This window comes from Arachis hypogaea, chromosome 18, assembly GCF_003086295.3.
Source record: "Arachis hypogaea cultivar Tifrunner chromosome 18, arahy.Tifrunner.gnm2.J5K5, whole genome shotgun sequence".
NCBI lineage: Eukaryota > Viridiplantae > Streptophyta > Magnoliopsida > Fabales > Fabaceae > Arachis > Arachis hypogaea.
In genome coordinates this window covers 3,043,802-3,058,058 of record NC_092053.1, presented here as the reverse complement: position 1 = coordinate 3,058,058, position 14,257 = coordinate 3,043,802, and the positions used below count along the sequence as shown (strand labels likewise).

Here is a 14,257-nt window from a genome sequence, read left to right as displayed (position 1 = left end):
TAAAAACCCTTTTCAGAAAAAACCCTTTGATTTTGGAAAAAAATCATGAAATTGGGAAAAGAGTACATCAGGGAGTAGGGTTCGCTTTTAGCTGTAGTACCTTTTCATATTACAAGCATGCCATGATCTTGGTAACTCGTTGCCGTCGAAGTCGGTTACCCTATAATAGCCCTTTCCTAAGACCTCGTTGATCTTGTATGGTCCTTTCCAATTAGCAGCGAGCTTTCCTTCCCCTGATTTGTTGACTCCAATATCGTTTCTGATTAGGACCAAGTCATCTGGGGTGAAACTCCTTCGAATGACTTTTTTGTTGTATCTCGCGGTCATCCTTTGCTTCAACGCTGCTTCTCTTATCTGGGCTTCTTCTCGGATTTCGGGGAGCAAGTCGAGCTCCTCTTTGTGCCCCTGTATATTCCCGATCTCGTCGTGGAAAATCACTCTTGGGCTTTGCTCATTGACCTCTATTGGGATCATGGCTTCTACGCCATAAACTAGTCGGAAGGGTGTTTCTCCAGTGGCGGATTGGGGGGTTGTTCTGTAAGCCCATAGTACTTGTTGGAGCTCTTCAGCCCAAGCTCCTTTCGCATCTTGTAATCTTTTCTTCAGCCCTGCCAGTATGACTTTGTTGGCTGCTTCGGCTTGCCCATTGGCTTGTGGGTGTTCCACTGAGGTGAACTGGTGTTTGATGTTCATACTGGCTACTAGGCTTCTAAAGGTGGAGTCGGTGAATTGGGTTCCGTTATCTGTGGTAATGGAATAAGGTATCCCATACCTTGTGATTATATTTTTGTAGAGGAACCTCCGACTTTTTTGTGCAGTGATGGTGGCCAGTGGTTCTGCTTCTATCCACTTTGTGAAATAATCTATTCCCACTATTAGGTATTTGACTTGTCCTGGCGCCTGGGGAAAAGGACCTAACAAATCCATTCCCCATTTTGCAAAGGGCCATGGGGAGGTGATACTGATGAGCTCCTCTGGGGGGGCCACGTGGAAATTTGCATGCATTTGACACGTTTGGCATTTTTTCACAAAGTCTGTGGCATCTTTCTGCAAGGTTGGCCAGTAGAATCCAGCCCGGATCACCTTTCTGGCTAATGACCTTGCTCCGAGATGGTTCCCGCAGATTCCACTATGTACCTCCTCTAATACCTCGGTGGCTCTTGAGGTCGGTACACACTTTAACAATGGTGTTGATATCCCCCTTCTATAGAGAATATTTTTCACCAAGGTATAGTGTTGTGCTTCCCTTCGGATTTTCTTGGCCTCCTTTTCCTCCTTGGGGAGGATGTCGAATTTCAGGTATTCGACCAAGGGGTTCATCCATCCGAGGTTTAATCCGACCACTTCAAAGACTTCTTGTTTGTTTTCCATTTTTACCACTGAAGGTTCCTGGAGAGTTTCTTGGATCAGGCTTCTGTTATTTCCTCCTGGCTTGGTACTTGCTAACTTGGATAGGGCGTCTGCTCTGCTATTTAGGTCCCGAGTTATGTGCGTGACCTCGGTTTCTGCAAAACGCCCAAGGTGCTCCAGAGTTTTTTCCAAGTATCTCTTCATATTTGGGTCTTTTGCCTGATATTCTCCACTTATTTGGGAGGTCACCACTTGAGAGTCACTGTATACCATTACCTTTGTAGCACCGACTTCTTCTGCCAGCTTCAATCCTGCAATCAAGGCTTCATATTCTGCCTGATTATTTGAAGCTGGGAATTCAAACTTGAGGGAGACCTCTATCTGGGTTCCCCTTTCATCTACCAATATTATGCCTGCGCCGCTTCCTGTTTTATTGGAGGATCCATCTACGTAGAGTTCCCATGTAGTTGGTTTATCCTCTTGATCCCCTGCATATTCTGCAATGAAGTCGGCGAGGCACTGGGCTTTAATCGCCGTCCGAGTTTCGTACTTCAAGTCGAACTCGGAGAGCTCTATTGCCCATTGAACCATTCTTCCTGCAACATCCGTCTTTTGGAGGATTTGCTTCATGGGTTGGTTCGTGCGGACTCTTATTGTGTGAGCTTGAAAGTAAGGCCGTAGCCTTCGAGAGACTATCACTAAGGAGTAGGCAAACTTCTCTAATTTGTGATATCTTAGCTCAGGGCCCTGTAGAACTTTACTGATGAAATAGATTGGGTGTTGACCGTCCTCGTCTTCTCTTATCAAGGCTGCTGAGACAGCCTTGTCTGCCACGGATAGGTATAGGAGGAGGTCTTTTCCGGCTACAGGTCGGGTCAAAATAGGAGGTTGGCTCAAAAACTTTTTGAACTCCTGGAACGCCTCCTCGCATTCGGGAGTCCATTCAAATTGGTGTCCCTTTCTCAATAGGGAGAACAGTGGAAGGGATCTTAGTGCTGATCCTGCCAAAAATCTGGAGAGAGCTGCTAGTCGGCCATTCAGCTGTTGGACCTCTCTCAAACAAGTCGGGCTTTTCATTTCTAGGATAGCTCTACACTTGTCGGGATTGGCTTCGATCCCTCTTTGTGTTAGCATGAATCCTAGAAATTTTCCTGCCTCCACCGCGAAGGCGCACTTTGCAGGATTTAGTCTCATCCCGTGCAACCTTATGGTGTCGAAGATTTGTGAAAGGTCAGACAAGAGGTCGACTTCTTTCTTGGTCTTTACCAGCATATCGTCGACGTACACTTCCATTAAGCTCCCTAGGTGAGGGGCAAACACCTTATTCATCAGCCTCTGATATGTGGCCCCTGCATTTTTCAATCCAAATGGCATGACCACGTAGCAAAAGTTAGCTCTGGGCGTGATGAATGATGTTTTTTCCTGGTCTGGTTCATACATCGGGATTTGGTTATACCCTGAGTAGGCGTCCATGAACGACAAGTATTGATACCCCGAGCTAGAGTCTACTAGGGCGTCAATGCTTGGTAGTGGATAAGGGTCCTTGGGACATGCCTTATTTAAGTCGGTATAGTCGACGCACATTCTCCATTTACCATTTTGTTTTTTGACTAGCACTACATTGGCTAGCCATGTTGGATACTTGACTTCTCTGATGAAACCGGCTTCTAGGAGCGCTTGTACTTGCTCCTCTACTATTAGAGCTCGCTCTGGGCCGAGCTTGCGTCTTCGTTGTTGTACAGGTCGAGATCCCGAGTAGACCGAAAGCTTGTGGGACATGAGCTCGGGATCTATCCCAGGCATGTCGGAGGCCTTCCAGGCGAAGAGATCAGAATTATCTCTTAGGAGCTTAGTCAACCATTGTCTTAGGGTTTCCCCTAGGTTGGCTCCTATGTGAGTGTTTTTTCCTTCCTCTTCGCCGACCTGAATCTCCTCGGTTTTTCCCCCGGGCTGGGGTCGCAGCTCTTCTTTAATCCTTGCTCCACCGAGCTCTATTGTGTGAACTTCTTTGCCTTTTCCTCTCAGGTTTAGGCTTTCATTGTAGCATTTTCTTGCCAGCTTCTGATCTCCCCTCACCGTTGCTATCCCCGCTGAGGTCGGGAATTTCATGCAGAGATGGGGCGTCGATACCACCGCTCCGAGTCGATTAAGGGTAGCTCTACCGATTAAAGCATTATAGGCCGACCCCACGTCGATGACTATGAAGTCTATACTCAGAGTCTTTGATTTCTCCCCCTTTCCAAAGGTGGTGTGGAGGGGCAAAAATCCTAGTGGCTTTATTGGCGTGTCACCTAATCCGTACAAGGTGTCGGGGTAGGCTCTTAATTCTTTCTCATCTAAACCTAGTTTGTCGAAAGCGGGCTTAAAGAGGATGTCCGCTGAGCTTCCTTGGTCTACTAGTGTTCTGTGTAGATGGGCATTTGCCAAGATCATGGTAATTACCACTGGGTCGTCGTGCCCAGGGATTACTCCACGCCCCTCTTCCTTTGTGAATGAAATGGTTGGAAGGTCGGAGGACCCCTCTTCGACCTGGTAAACTCTCTTGAGATGTCTTTTACGAGAGGATTTTGTGAGTCCCCCTCCCGCAAACCCTCCTGAGATCATATGGATATGTCTCTCCGGAGTTTGTGGTGGTGGGTCTCTTCTATCCATATTATCTCGCTTTCTTTTTCCATGACTGTCCGACCTTTCTATGAGATATCTGTCAAGCCGACCTTCTCTGGCCAGTTTTTCTATCACATTTTTAAGGTCGTAATAGTCGTTTGTGGAGTGTCCATATATCTTATGGTACTCACAGTAATCACCGCGGCTCCCCCCTCTTTTATTTTTAATGGGTCTGGGAGGAGGCAGCCTTTCGGTATTGCAAATTTCTCTGTATACGTCCACTACAGGAACTTTCAGGGGAGTATAAGAGTGATATTTTCTTGGCCTATCGAGGCCGAGTTCTTCCTTCTTCTTAGCTTCCCTCTCCCTCTCTTTCGTTGAGGGAGGGTGACCTGGTCGCAAACTCGGGTCTCTTAGCCTAGCGTTTTCTTCCATATTGATGTACTTTTCAGCTCTTTCCTGTACATCACTTAAAGAGGCGGGATGTCTTTTTGATATGGACTGTGAGAAGGGACCTTCTCTAAGACCATTGACTAGCCCCATGATGACTGCTTCGGTGGGCAGGTCTTGAATCTCCAAACATGCTTTGTTGAACCTTTCCATATAGGCCCGTAAGGACTCTCCGACCTCCTGTTTTATTCCCAGGAGACTTGGTGCATGTTTTACTTTGTCTTTCTGGATGGAGAACCTCATCAAGAACTTTCTTGAGAGGTCTTCAAAACTGGTAATTGACCTCGGAGGGAGGCTGTCGAACCACTTCATCGCTGCTTTTGACAAGGTTGTCGGAAAACCTTTGCATCGCGTAGCGTCAGAAGCGTCAGCCAGATACATCCGACTTTTAAAGTTGCTCAGATGATGCTTTGGATCAGTGGTTCCGTCGTAGAGGTCCATATCGGAGCTTCTAAAGTTTCTCGGAACTTTTGCCCTCATTATGTCCTCGCTAAAAGGATCTTTCTCCCCTAAGGGCGAATCTTCTCTCCCGTCGTGGGAGTTCTGACCTTTGAGGGAGGATTCTAACTTTAAGAGTTTTCTTTCTAACTCTTTTCGTCGCTCCATCTCCTCTTTTAGGTTTTTTTCGGTTTCCTTTTGTCGTTCCCGTTCCTGTTCTAGCTGCTCGAGGCGACTGTGGATTAATCCCATAAGCTCAATTGCGTGGGATGGTCCTTCTTTTTCTGATTCGCGCCCCTCCGAGGAATTCACCTTCGGGTTTTTGATTCCGGAGGTGCCTTCCCTGTGTTGATCATTGGCTTCCTGGTGAAGGGTCTGGTCTGCCTCATTGTTTCCAGTGTTTAGATTCTCTTGTTCAGAATCTGTCTCCACATGACCCTCTTCAGGAGATCTATCCGCCATCACTGGTTGATCTCTCGGGTCCCCGGCAACGGCGCCAATGTTACGGTGGGTAACCGGAGATTAATGGGCCGGATGGCGTTGGTTGGCCCAAACGTATGAAGGAGGTGGCTTTCGAGTGGACCTGGTACTCGGTGTTCCTCCGTCCGACTTGTACGTGAGAAAGAATGGGGGGTGGTACCTGCAAAGACACTCCGATGCCTAAGTTAGCAAGAGTGTGAGCAGGTTAGAGAGTATTGGAACTTAGAGATACTTGAATGGTGTCAGTGTATTTATAGTGGTGAACCAATAACCACCGCTGAAGTAGTGCCACCTTTTTAGGCGGATAACCGCTCCCATATCTTAGGGAGGTTAAGATATGGCCTTATGAAGTGGTTAGAGAGTTTCCAGGGGCAGTTACTCATTCGAATGAGTGTTATCTGCCAGCTAGTCCTCGTATCCGACTTCTTTGGAGCAGGTCGTGTTCAGTACCGACTTCTGGGGATGAAGGCTGGTACTGGGGGAGGGCCAACCCTTTGGGTTGGGCTTCTTTGCTTGGATCCTGGGCCCTATTTATTGGGCCAGGGTATGAATAATGCTTAAATCAAATTTAGATATGACCATGGAGTGAGCTTCAACATCTAATAGATTTAGATATGACCCTAGCCAATTAATTTGGTTTTGTCTCTTTTTTTTTCTTTCTTTTCTATTTAGTCACCAAAAAAAAAAATTAAATTTGCCTAATTCAATTTATATAAATTTATTTAGGATAAACATATAACCAATTTTTATTCAGCGCTTTTACAAAATTTTAGTCTTGATCAATGTAAATTATCCTTAGTTTTATTCTATCGTAATTTGCCTTCTTATTTATTTCACCTTTTTATACTACTTTTTCCTCTTATTTTTTTCCATCAACTATTTATAATCCCCGAGAGCCTCCAATATCATCATTCATATGTCGTTTACCACTATCTACCATCACATCTACTATTGTTGTTGGTTAAAATTAATTATTTGTTTAAGTAATGTAACTTAACATCATATATACACTTAACTTTTAAAATGAACATCATCTAAAGGATACAAATAATAACAGCATCCAACAGTCTAATCTGCTGAATACGTAGATGCTATATAGAATATAAAATATAGGTAAAGATTTGCATCGAATTCCTTGCATCAAATCAAGCAAGGAACTGTGAACATTTTTCTTTTCTGAATAGTCATTATAGATTAACTTCATAGTTCTCAACTGAAAATAATCAGAATATGGTAAAAGTGAAGATCAAAATTCCTAATGCATAAGGCTGAACACAAGCACAAGAACAAGATGAATTATACTAGCTTGCTCTCTCTCTCAAAGCACATATTTTATGGTCTCGAGGTCTTTCAATTGAGGATTCAAGAAAAAAGAAGCACAAGAACCTTACATGACTGACTGCAGAAATATATTTCCCAGCCGAATAAAAAATGCTACTATAGTCAAAATAACTATGCCAAATGAACTGAAACCCAGTTCAATAACCCTAAATCCCAACTCACTTGAAGAAATGCATCAAATTGCTTGGGGTTCAACTTTTTGGTCATTGTCTGTTGAGGTCGCCAGGTTTTGTGAGCTTTCCGAGGCTTTTACTATATTCGGGAGGTACCTCCAACAGCGCTTGTGAACGCCACTAATTTTCTTGGGAGCATCGGCTGGCAAGCCTGCGATAATTTCTATGATATCAGAGCCAGCCAGACAACAAGTACAAACGATCTTTGCTGTTCATGTAATGCCGCATATAATAGGCTTGTTGTAATTTGCAAATGGCTTAAAGAATTTATTGAGCAAGGCTTCTAAGTTCTAACACATAATCATATTAGCATAACTTAGGAGACTTGGATCATAAAATTCGACATTATTGGACATGATACAATATGAATCAGACAATTAGAGAAAGTTCAGCCAGTAAGAAGAACAAAAGCATTCAACTAGATATTCCAATAAACTAAAAATTCAACCAAGAAGCACATCAAAACCATACATAGCACATTCCAGCTTCCTGATTCAGTATTTCAGCTTTTTAATCACATTCACTCCCCTAAACCCCTTCCAACCACACCATAAGATTATGTTACAACAAGAGAAAAGTGCATCAACAATATGCTCAAACACTTTTCACTTATCAACATTTTTTATTGATTATGCAGACTCTTCAGATATGGATCCCTTGCAAAGAGATTATAATATACATTACCCTAAATGATTACCAAGCCAAATTCATATATAACACTCCAATTGAAAAATAAAAATTCAGCATAGTAATCACTGCCTTCAACAAACAAAACTAATTGCAAATCCACAACTTCTTAATAAAGCACTTCTACTAAAAATGCAAAACAGATTTTTTTTAAAAAAAAAAAATCAAAACTTTGATAATAAGAGTTACGAGACTAACCATTTTTATAAGCAATTCCCCATGCCTTGCCATGTCTTCCATCCTGCCACCAAAAAAAAGAGGGATTTGAGTTTGATCGCGAATTTCAAATAAGACGATGAAATGATTAAGATTGAGAAAAATGGAGGAACCTTGTAGAGATTAATTTTGGTGATTTCATAAGAAACTTCTTTCCAGTGACTCTTGGCCATGTGGTACCCGATTCCCCAATTAGGTAGGAACTGAGCGACCTCGAACAAGTTCTTCTTCTTTCTTCGCTTTGATTTCTTAGGGCTCTGAGAAGCTGCAGAGGAAGAGACAGAAGCAGAAGTCGAAGGAGAAGTGCTTAGGGTTCTGATGAAGCTGAGTAAGGAATAGCTTCGAAAAGTTTCGAGCTTGGTACCCAACGCCATCGCCATTGGTGTTTTCTGTTCACTGCTTCCTCTGTTTCAAGCTGGCGGCGAAAGTTCCCATTTTTCCCCCAAAAAATAGTAATAGTATCGTTTGTTATTATTATTTATTATTTATTAGTAAATAAAAAAAGTTATTTACACTGTAAAATACGCATTATCTTTTTATTTATAGATAGTAGCTTTACTAGGCTTGACCGCTTAAGTTTATTTAAATTAATAAATATTTAGACTATTAAAAGAAAATTAATAAGCCAAGAAGCAATAGCTCAAATAGCATAGTCCCTCCATACTCAATTAAGAGGTTGTGGGTTCGAGTCTCCATATCTTCGGTAAAAATAAAAAATAAAAGAAAATTAATAAAAATGTATTTTGAGATAACAAAAAAAATAAACCGACTGATTTCCAAAAAAAAATTTGATCAAATATTGATGTACCAATTTGAGTTTAAAAGTAAAGAAATATAAAAATATTACAAAAAATAATTATTATATGAAAAAGTGGGGAGCCAATGGAATATTTGTACCGTACAATGGAGATATATGGAGTATTAGAGTTTCTCTATCAACGTAAGTTTCTGGGATGAGTTGTATCATGACATGGTATTAGAACTCTAGATCCGAAAGGTTAAGAATTTGATTTTGGATGAACCCTAAAATTATTATATATTTATGTATATTTATATATATTATTTAATTCATTTTTAAGTGTTTTCTAAAAAATATCAAAGAGAAGTTTGCATATAACTTATATAACTAACTAGTTTACATGAATCAAATCAAGTAGACAAGTAATCAACTCAAATATTAATTAAAAGATGACTTATCTATATTTTGGATATTTTATGATTATGATAATTTAACTTACTTTTAGTGAATCTCTAAAATTCACTAATCTAATTCAATATTTGGTATATCAGTTCTTTGTTTCTAGTAAGTTTAGCAGAAATCAAATATGTTTTTTGCATAATTATTCTGCATTGCCAATTAATTCACATTATACTGATAAATTTAACTACTACTTTTTTCTAAATCATAGTTTTAAATGAGAAAATGTTATAAAAAAATAAAATAATAAAATGTCAACTAATGATATAAGAAAAAAACAATATTGGAACCCACTATAAACATGATAGTTTCTACTTTCTAAGGTTCAAATCTGAAGAAAACAAGAATTCCGCATCATCTACATGTTTCATGCAAACTTTCAGTGTCATCCACACTTTCATAAACTAACCTTGCTGCATGGACAGCATGGTTAAATACAAAAATCTCGATGCTATTCTTGATTTCAAAACTCTCTCTCTACATACAAGACTAAGATTACAGTTGGAATCTTCCTTCTTTGGTCTGTACACTTGAATGTATATCAATAACACCACTCAAACATGATTGCATTCATCTCCATAGGAATTCCCAAGGTCCTGATCCTGTTCCAATCCTGCATCATATGATCTTAATTACTTCATTGATTGAAAGTGAAAATTTCAATTAGGTGAAAAGAAAAGAAAACATGAGAAAAAAAGGAAGCTTTTAGTTTGGAGAGTTTAATTTTGATGCTGTAACGCGTTTTACACAGTCGTGCAATCACATCACTTCTTTTGGATAACCATTCATGTGGTCTATTTTTACTGATATGGTGTTATGTAATTGGATGCACGTGTAAAACTACTTTACATTGAACCAGTACATCAAAATTAAATTGGGTTTTCATTATCTGTCTTTTCAAACAACAAAACACAATGATACATTAGAAAGTAGTTGGATTAATGAATCATTGTCATGTTTAAGTAGATAGAACAGAGAAGTATATAGTGGGGTTGAAACGTTACCTCAAGAAGCCAGCAAAGGCCCTAAGAGACATATAAATTGTCAAAGCAATCCATATTCCAATGAAACCACCAGCAGATGACATGATAAGTAAACATACTATGCTAATGATGGCCACCACAATCTGAGAATCAAGAAATGCAATATATCATAAATGAAGTAACTTTTCCTGCTTGTTTCTTATATATTGACCCAAAAACATGGAAGAAAAACCCACCATAGAGAAGGCTGAATATGCGAAATCAGATGCTCCAAAGTTGACACCATCAAATACAAATGCCAATGAGTTCAGGGGTTGTGTTAATGCTACAAACTGGAAAAACAAGTAACATCAATTTAGAGGACTTTTAACACCATAGAACTGCTTTAATGATTGAACAAGGAATAAAATTACCGGTATCCCCATTCTAATGAGATGGAGGACTTTAACATCTTCAGTAAACAGCTTAGCTCCAAAGTGCAATCCTGTTCCAAGAATAAATGCAAGTCCCACACCTAGAACCAATCCCATCTGCAGAAAAACTTGTTATGTTTAAAGTTTTGCTTATTCTAGAAGAAAGACTAGTCGCTGGAATTCTTGTCAAACATTGGAAAGAACCTGCAATACTCGCGAAGCAGTTGTTGTGGCCTTCTCATAGTCCTTATTAGCAAATGCACCCGCAAGAATAGCCTAAACAAACATCATAATTTGCAAGTTATGAACAAACAGAAACACAGACAACCATAGAAATCGCCTTTTCCCTTCTATTTCTAAAATCTAAATTAATTGTTTCGCACTGAAGTCGAACGAGTATGTATCTAACCTGCCCAGCAACAGCCAGACCATCAGCCAGAAGAGACACTGCCAGCCAAATCTGTAGGCACACTTGAAAAGCTGCCATGGATGTTGATCCGTGGCGCGCAGCTAAAGACGCGGCCAGTGTCACACAGAATGTTACAGCAATGACTCTCATTAACAATAGGAAACCTATATGACAAGAATGAAAAAGAGAAAGAGCAATTTTAATTGTGGTCTAAATGATAGAATCTTAATATTTGGTGAAGAAGATTATATTCTCACCATTTCTAAGAAATCGGTCAAATCTCAAATGCTTGATGCTTGGAGGAATAAGATCAACTTGTTCCATCAACCTCCATAGAAGTATAACTGAAATAAGGTACCTGCATTAACAGTTAAGTTTAAAATATGAAATTTTGGCATAGAATAGTTTGCAGGGTCAACTATACTTAATCAAGAGTGTGTAATAACAGAAAGGAAATTGAAAACAAACACAAAACATACTGAGATATAACATGGGCAATGGCTGCACCGCTGACGCCTAAGCGAAATACAAACATGAATAAAGGATCTAATGCTATATTGGTAACATCTCCAGCCACTAGATTACATCAAAGAAAGAGTAATTAGAATCAGATGATAGCAGGATACTGTGACACTACTAAATCAACATAAATTCTAGTATGTCAAGGAATACCAGTAGCATATAGAGGAGTTCTAGTGTCCTTAAATCCTCTGAAGACTCCCTGCATCGCCAACGAAAGAAGAACCGCAGGAGCACCAAGGGACCGCAGTGTCAGGTACCGTTGCGCAGGGTGTAGCATAGGAGAGTCCTGAACAAATATCCTGTATTATTAAGCAATCATCCTCTTCTGGTTTAAATTGCTGAAGCTTTAAAGTAACATAAAAGTTCTTACAGAAGCTACTCCCATGAAGTTCAATAAAGGTTTTGCTGCAGATATAAGTAGTACTGCCTGGATGAGGCCAAGGATGCCGCCGATAAATATTGCAGATGAAGCCGAAGGGATATGCCTTTTCTTTTGTTGCGCCTCCTCAACTGTGTCAAAGCTTTCACCAGCCAAATCTAGTTTCTGAATACTTCCAACAATGGTACCTTTCTGGGGTAGGAACTCTTTGGTTTCAGCATCAGAGGGTGGACCTGCTTCCATGGTTTCGCTTTCATCTACCGGAGGACTTGCTCCGGTGATGCTGTCTTCCTCAGCCACAAAAGAGGTTGTGCAACTGACAAGGGGGAATATTGCAATCCTTGACACTTGATTGAAGAGAGCTATTGAAACTCCTACAGCAGCAAGCTCCACTGCACCTGCATGAACCAAAATGCATTATAAGAAATTCAACTTATATATTCCAATTCTCATTTCTACCATAGTTCCATGGAACGCAATAAGTTCTGGTTTAGTACACAGTACGCGACATGTAAAATATTTTATATGAAAAGTATATTGAGAAATGTTTAAGTACCAACAGAATTTATTGTTTGTGGCCATCGCTTTCAGTCATCAATCTAATTCCTTTAGTCTAATAATTCAACAACATACTTTTAGTCGACGCTTTTAAACATTGATGGCTAGCTGCTCGCCAAAAAACAATAAATTCTACCTACCCTCTAGCATTCTTCGAGTATATTTATGCGAAAAGTACAGTAGGTGAATTCATGTAACTATGATTTCTACTAATCATTACAGGAAACATACCGATTCGGCCTATGAATGCTGTGTCAACCAGTGAAGCTATGGGGTCTGCTGTCAAAGCCATTGCTGCAGGCAGTGCAATAGACAATATTTCACGACCAAGACTATCTAATTTGAAAACTTGTCTGCATTAACAATAAAATCAAAAGTTAACAGAAACAACAACACCCCAAAAGATAAAATCAAACACAGGAACAGGATTATATGAAATCAAATCAAACCTGGTATCCTTAAAGAAAGTGCAAAGTGGTATTCTCCTCCAATCCCCTGATGATGTTGAGGAAGACGGTTTCTGCTTCTCAGCCATTTTCTCTACCAAAAAATCACTGTGTTGTTTGGAAAACCAACGAAACAGATAATAAATAACTATTAATAAGAATTTGTAGCTGAAGGAATGCAAATAGACCTCCACTATCTAATAATGCATTTAATCTTATCATAAAGATGGAATATATGTGAAGGAATAGTGATCACAATCAACTAAACAGATGCTATTTCACATATTATTCCCCGGTGGATATTACTCTAAGACAAAAACAGAATCACAAGTTTTAAAGAACAAAACAAAAAAGGGGTTAAGAAAGAAAGAAAGTGGTACCTATGTGACGTTGAGATGAGTAAGTTCAGTGCAGAATGAGTCAAACTTAAAGCTGATATCAAACTCTGAATTCTGAATGTTTCTGGTAACTGTCTCAAGAACAAAAATCAGAGACAGAAATACACTGATTCCAAACTTGAAACACGAGCCAAGAAAGGATAAAAGAAAACGCAGCTGAGTGAGTGGAGAAAAAGTGAAGAATCAATCCAATTTGCAAAAAGAAGACAAAGAAAGTGCCACTCGGATTTCCACTCCAACGCTTTAAAACTTGCACACACACTTGTCTTTTAAAATATGTAAAATAGCGTCACCATCCAAAAGAATTCTTGTACGAATTATGATCATCACCATAATCATGTATATAGATTCATATATCTCATCCCAGAGGCGTAAAATTGAAGCCAATTATTGGGAGAGGAGATAACAAAATCTGGAACAAGAACAGAGGCACCATCATGCATGCATATGTCCCATGTTATATATATATAAAATCAGATGTCACACAATATGCGTGCGACATTAGAAGAGAAAGGCGGAAACATTTTCTGAGGTAGCAAATCTGGAATCATAATAATGGTGAAGGAAGATGAAATAGCGTGGGGGTCCCACCAGTTTTCAGGGCACAGATTCTTCCGGGAACTCAGATAATTATTACTTTGAAGACTCAGATAGATTTAGAGAGGCGTTTTTCACTTATTACGCCGACCATGAATAATGTTGTGTTATGTGTCAATACGAGGATATATAGACGAATTTCAAAGCGGCACTGCATGCTTACCACACCTTGCCACGTGTCCATGCGCTTCCATTATTCTTAGCCTATGTTTATTTGAGGGTGAAAACTCAGGTAACGTGAAGTTGATATATGAGAGTCGTTAAAATAAAAATTTAGTCAAATAAGTCAAATTATCTAACGATTTTCAGTTATCAATGTCACGTGAAATCAACTGTACCTGAGTTTTCATCTTATTTGAGAGAAAAATAGAAAAAAAAAATTAAAAAAAGGTTAAATAGTACAAAAAATTAACGAGATTTACTATTTTTTTAAAATATAATATTAGAAAAAAAAATAGAAAACTTGTTATGTTTTTCTATTTTTAATGTTACCTTTTTTTAAAATATATTTTATAATATAAAAATAAATTTATTTTTTTTAATATTTTTTTATTTTTAATCTAAATATATCTAAAAAAGATAAAATTTATTTTTTTATTTCTTTCTTTTTATATT

General features: G+C 39.3%; 2 protein-coding genes across 2 annotated transcripts; both read right to left on the bottom strand.

The window, feature by feature from the left end:
• Window positions 1–6,442: 6,442 nt before the first annotated feature.
• LOC112769178 (uncharacterized) lies at window positions 6,443–8,236 on the bottom strand. The gene is made up of 3 exons (XM_025813621.3): window positions 7,853–8,236; window positions 7,722–7,764; window positions 6,443–6,987 (listed from the first exon to the last, which is right to left on the bottom strand). The coding sequence occupies exons 1-3, from the start codon at window positions 8,117–8,119 to the stop codon at window positions 6,839–6,841; spliced, it is 459 nt and encodes a 152-aa protein (XP_025669406.1). The 5' UTR covers window positions 8,120–8,236; the 3' UTR covers window positions 6,443–6,838.
• Window positions 8,237–9,181: 945 nt separating this feature from the next.
• LOC112769177 (protein DETOXIFICATION 42) lies at window positions 9,182–13,745 on the bottom strand. The gene is made up of 13 exons (XM_025813620.2): window positions 13,028–13,745; window positions 12,651–12,755; window positions 12,433–12,554; window positions 11,635–12,041; window positions 11,415–11,550; window positions 11,222–11,318; window positions 11,000–11,100; window positions 10,743–10,906; window positions 10,538–10,609; window positions 10,334–10,450; window positions 10,157–10,252; window positions 9,942–10,063; window positions 9,182–9,550 (listed from the first exon to the last, which is right to left on the bottom strand). Exons 2-13 carry the CDS (start codon window positions 12,734–12,736, stop codon window positions 9,508–9,510), a joined length of 1,563 nt encoding a protein of 520 aa, XP_025669405.1. The 5' UTR covers window positions 12,737–12,755; window positions 13,028–13,745; the 3' UTR covers window positions 9,182–9,507.
• Between the last annotated feature and the right edge of the window lie 512 nt (window positions 13,746–14,257).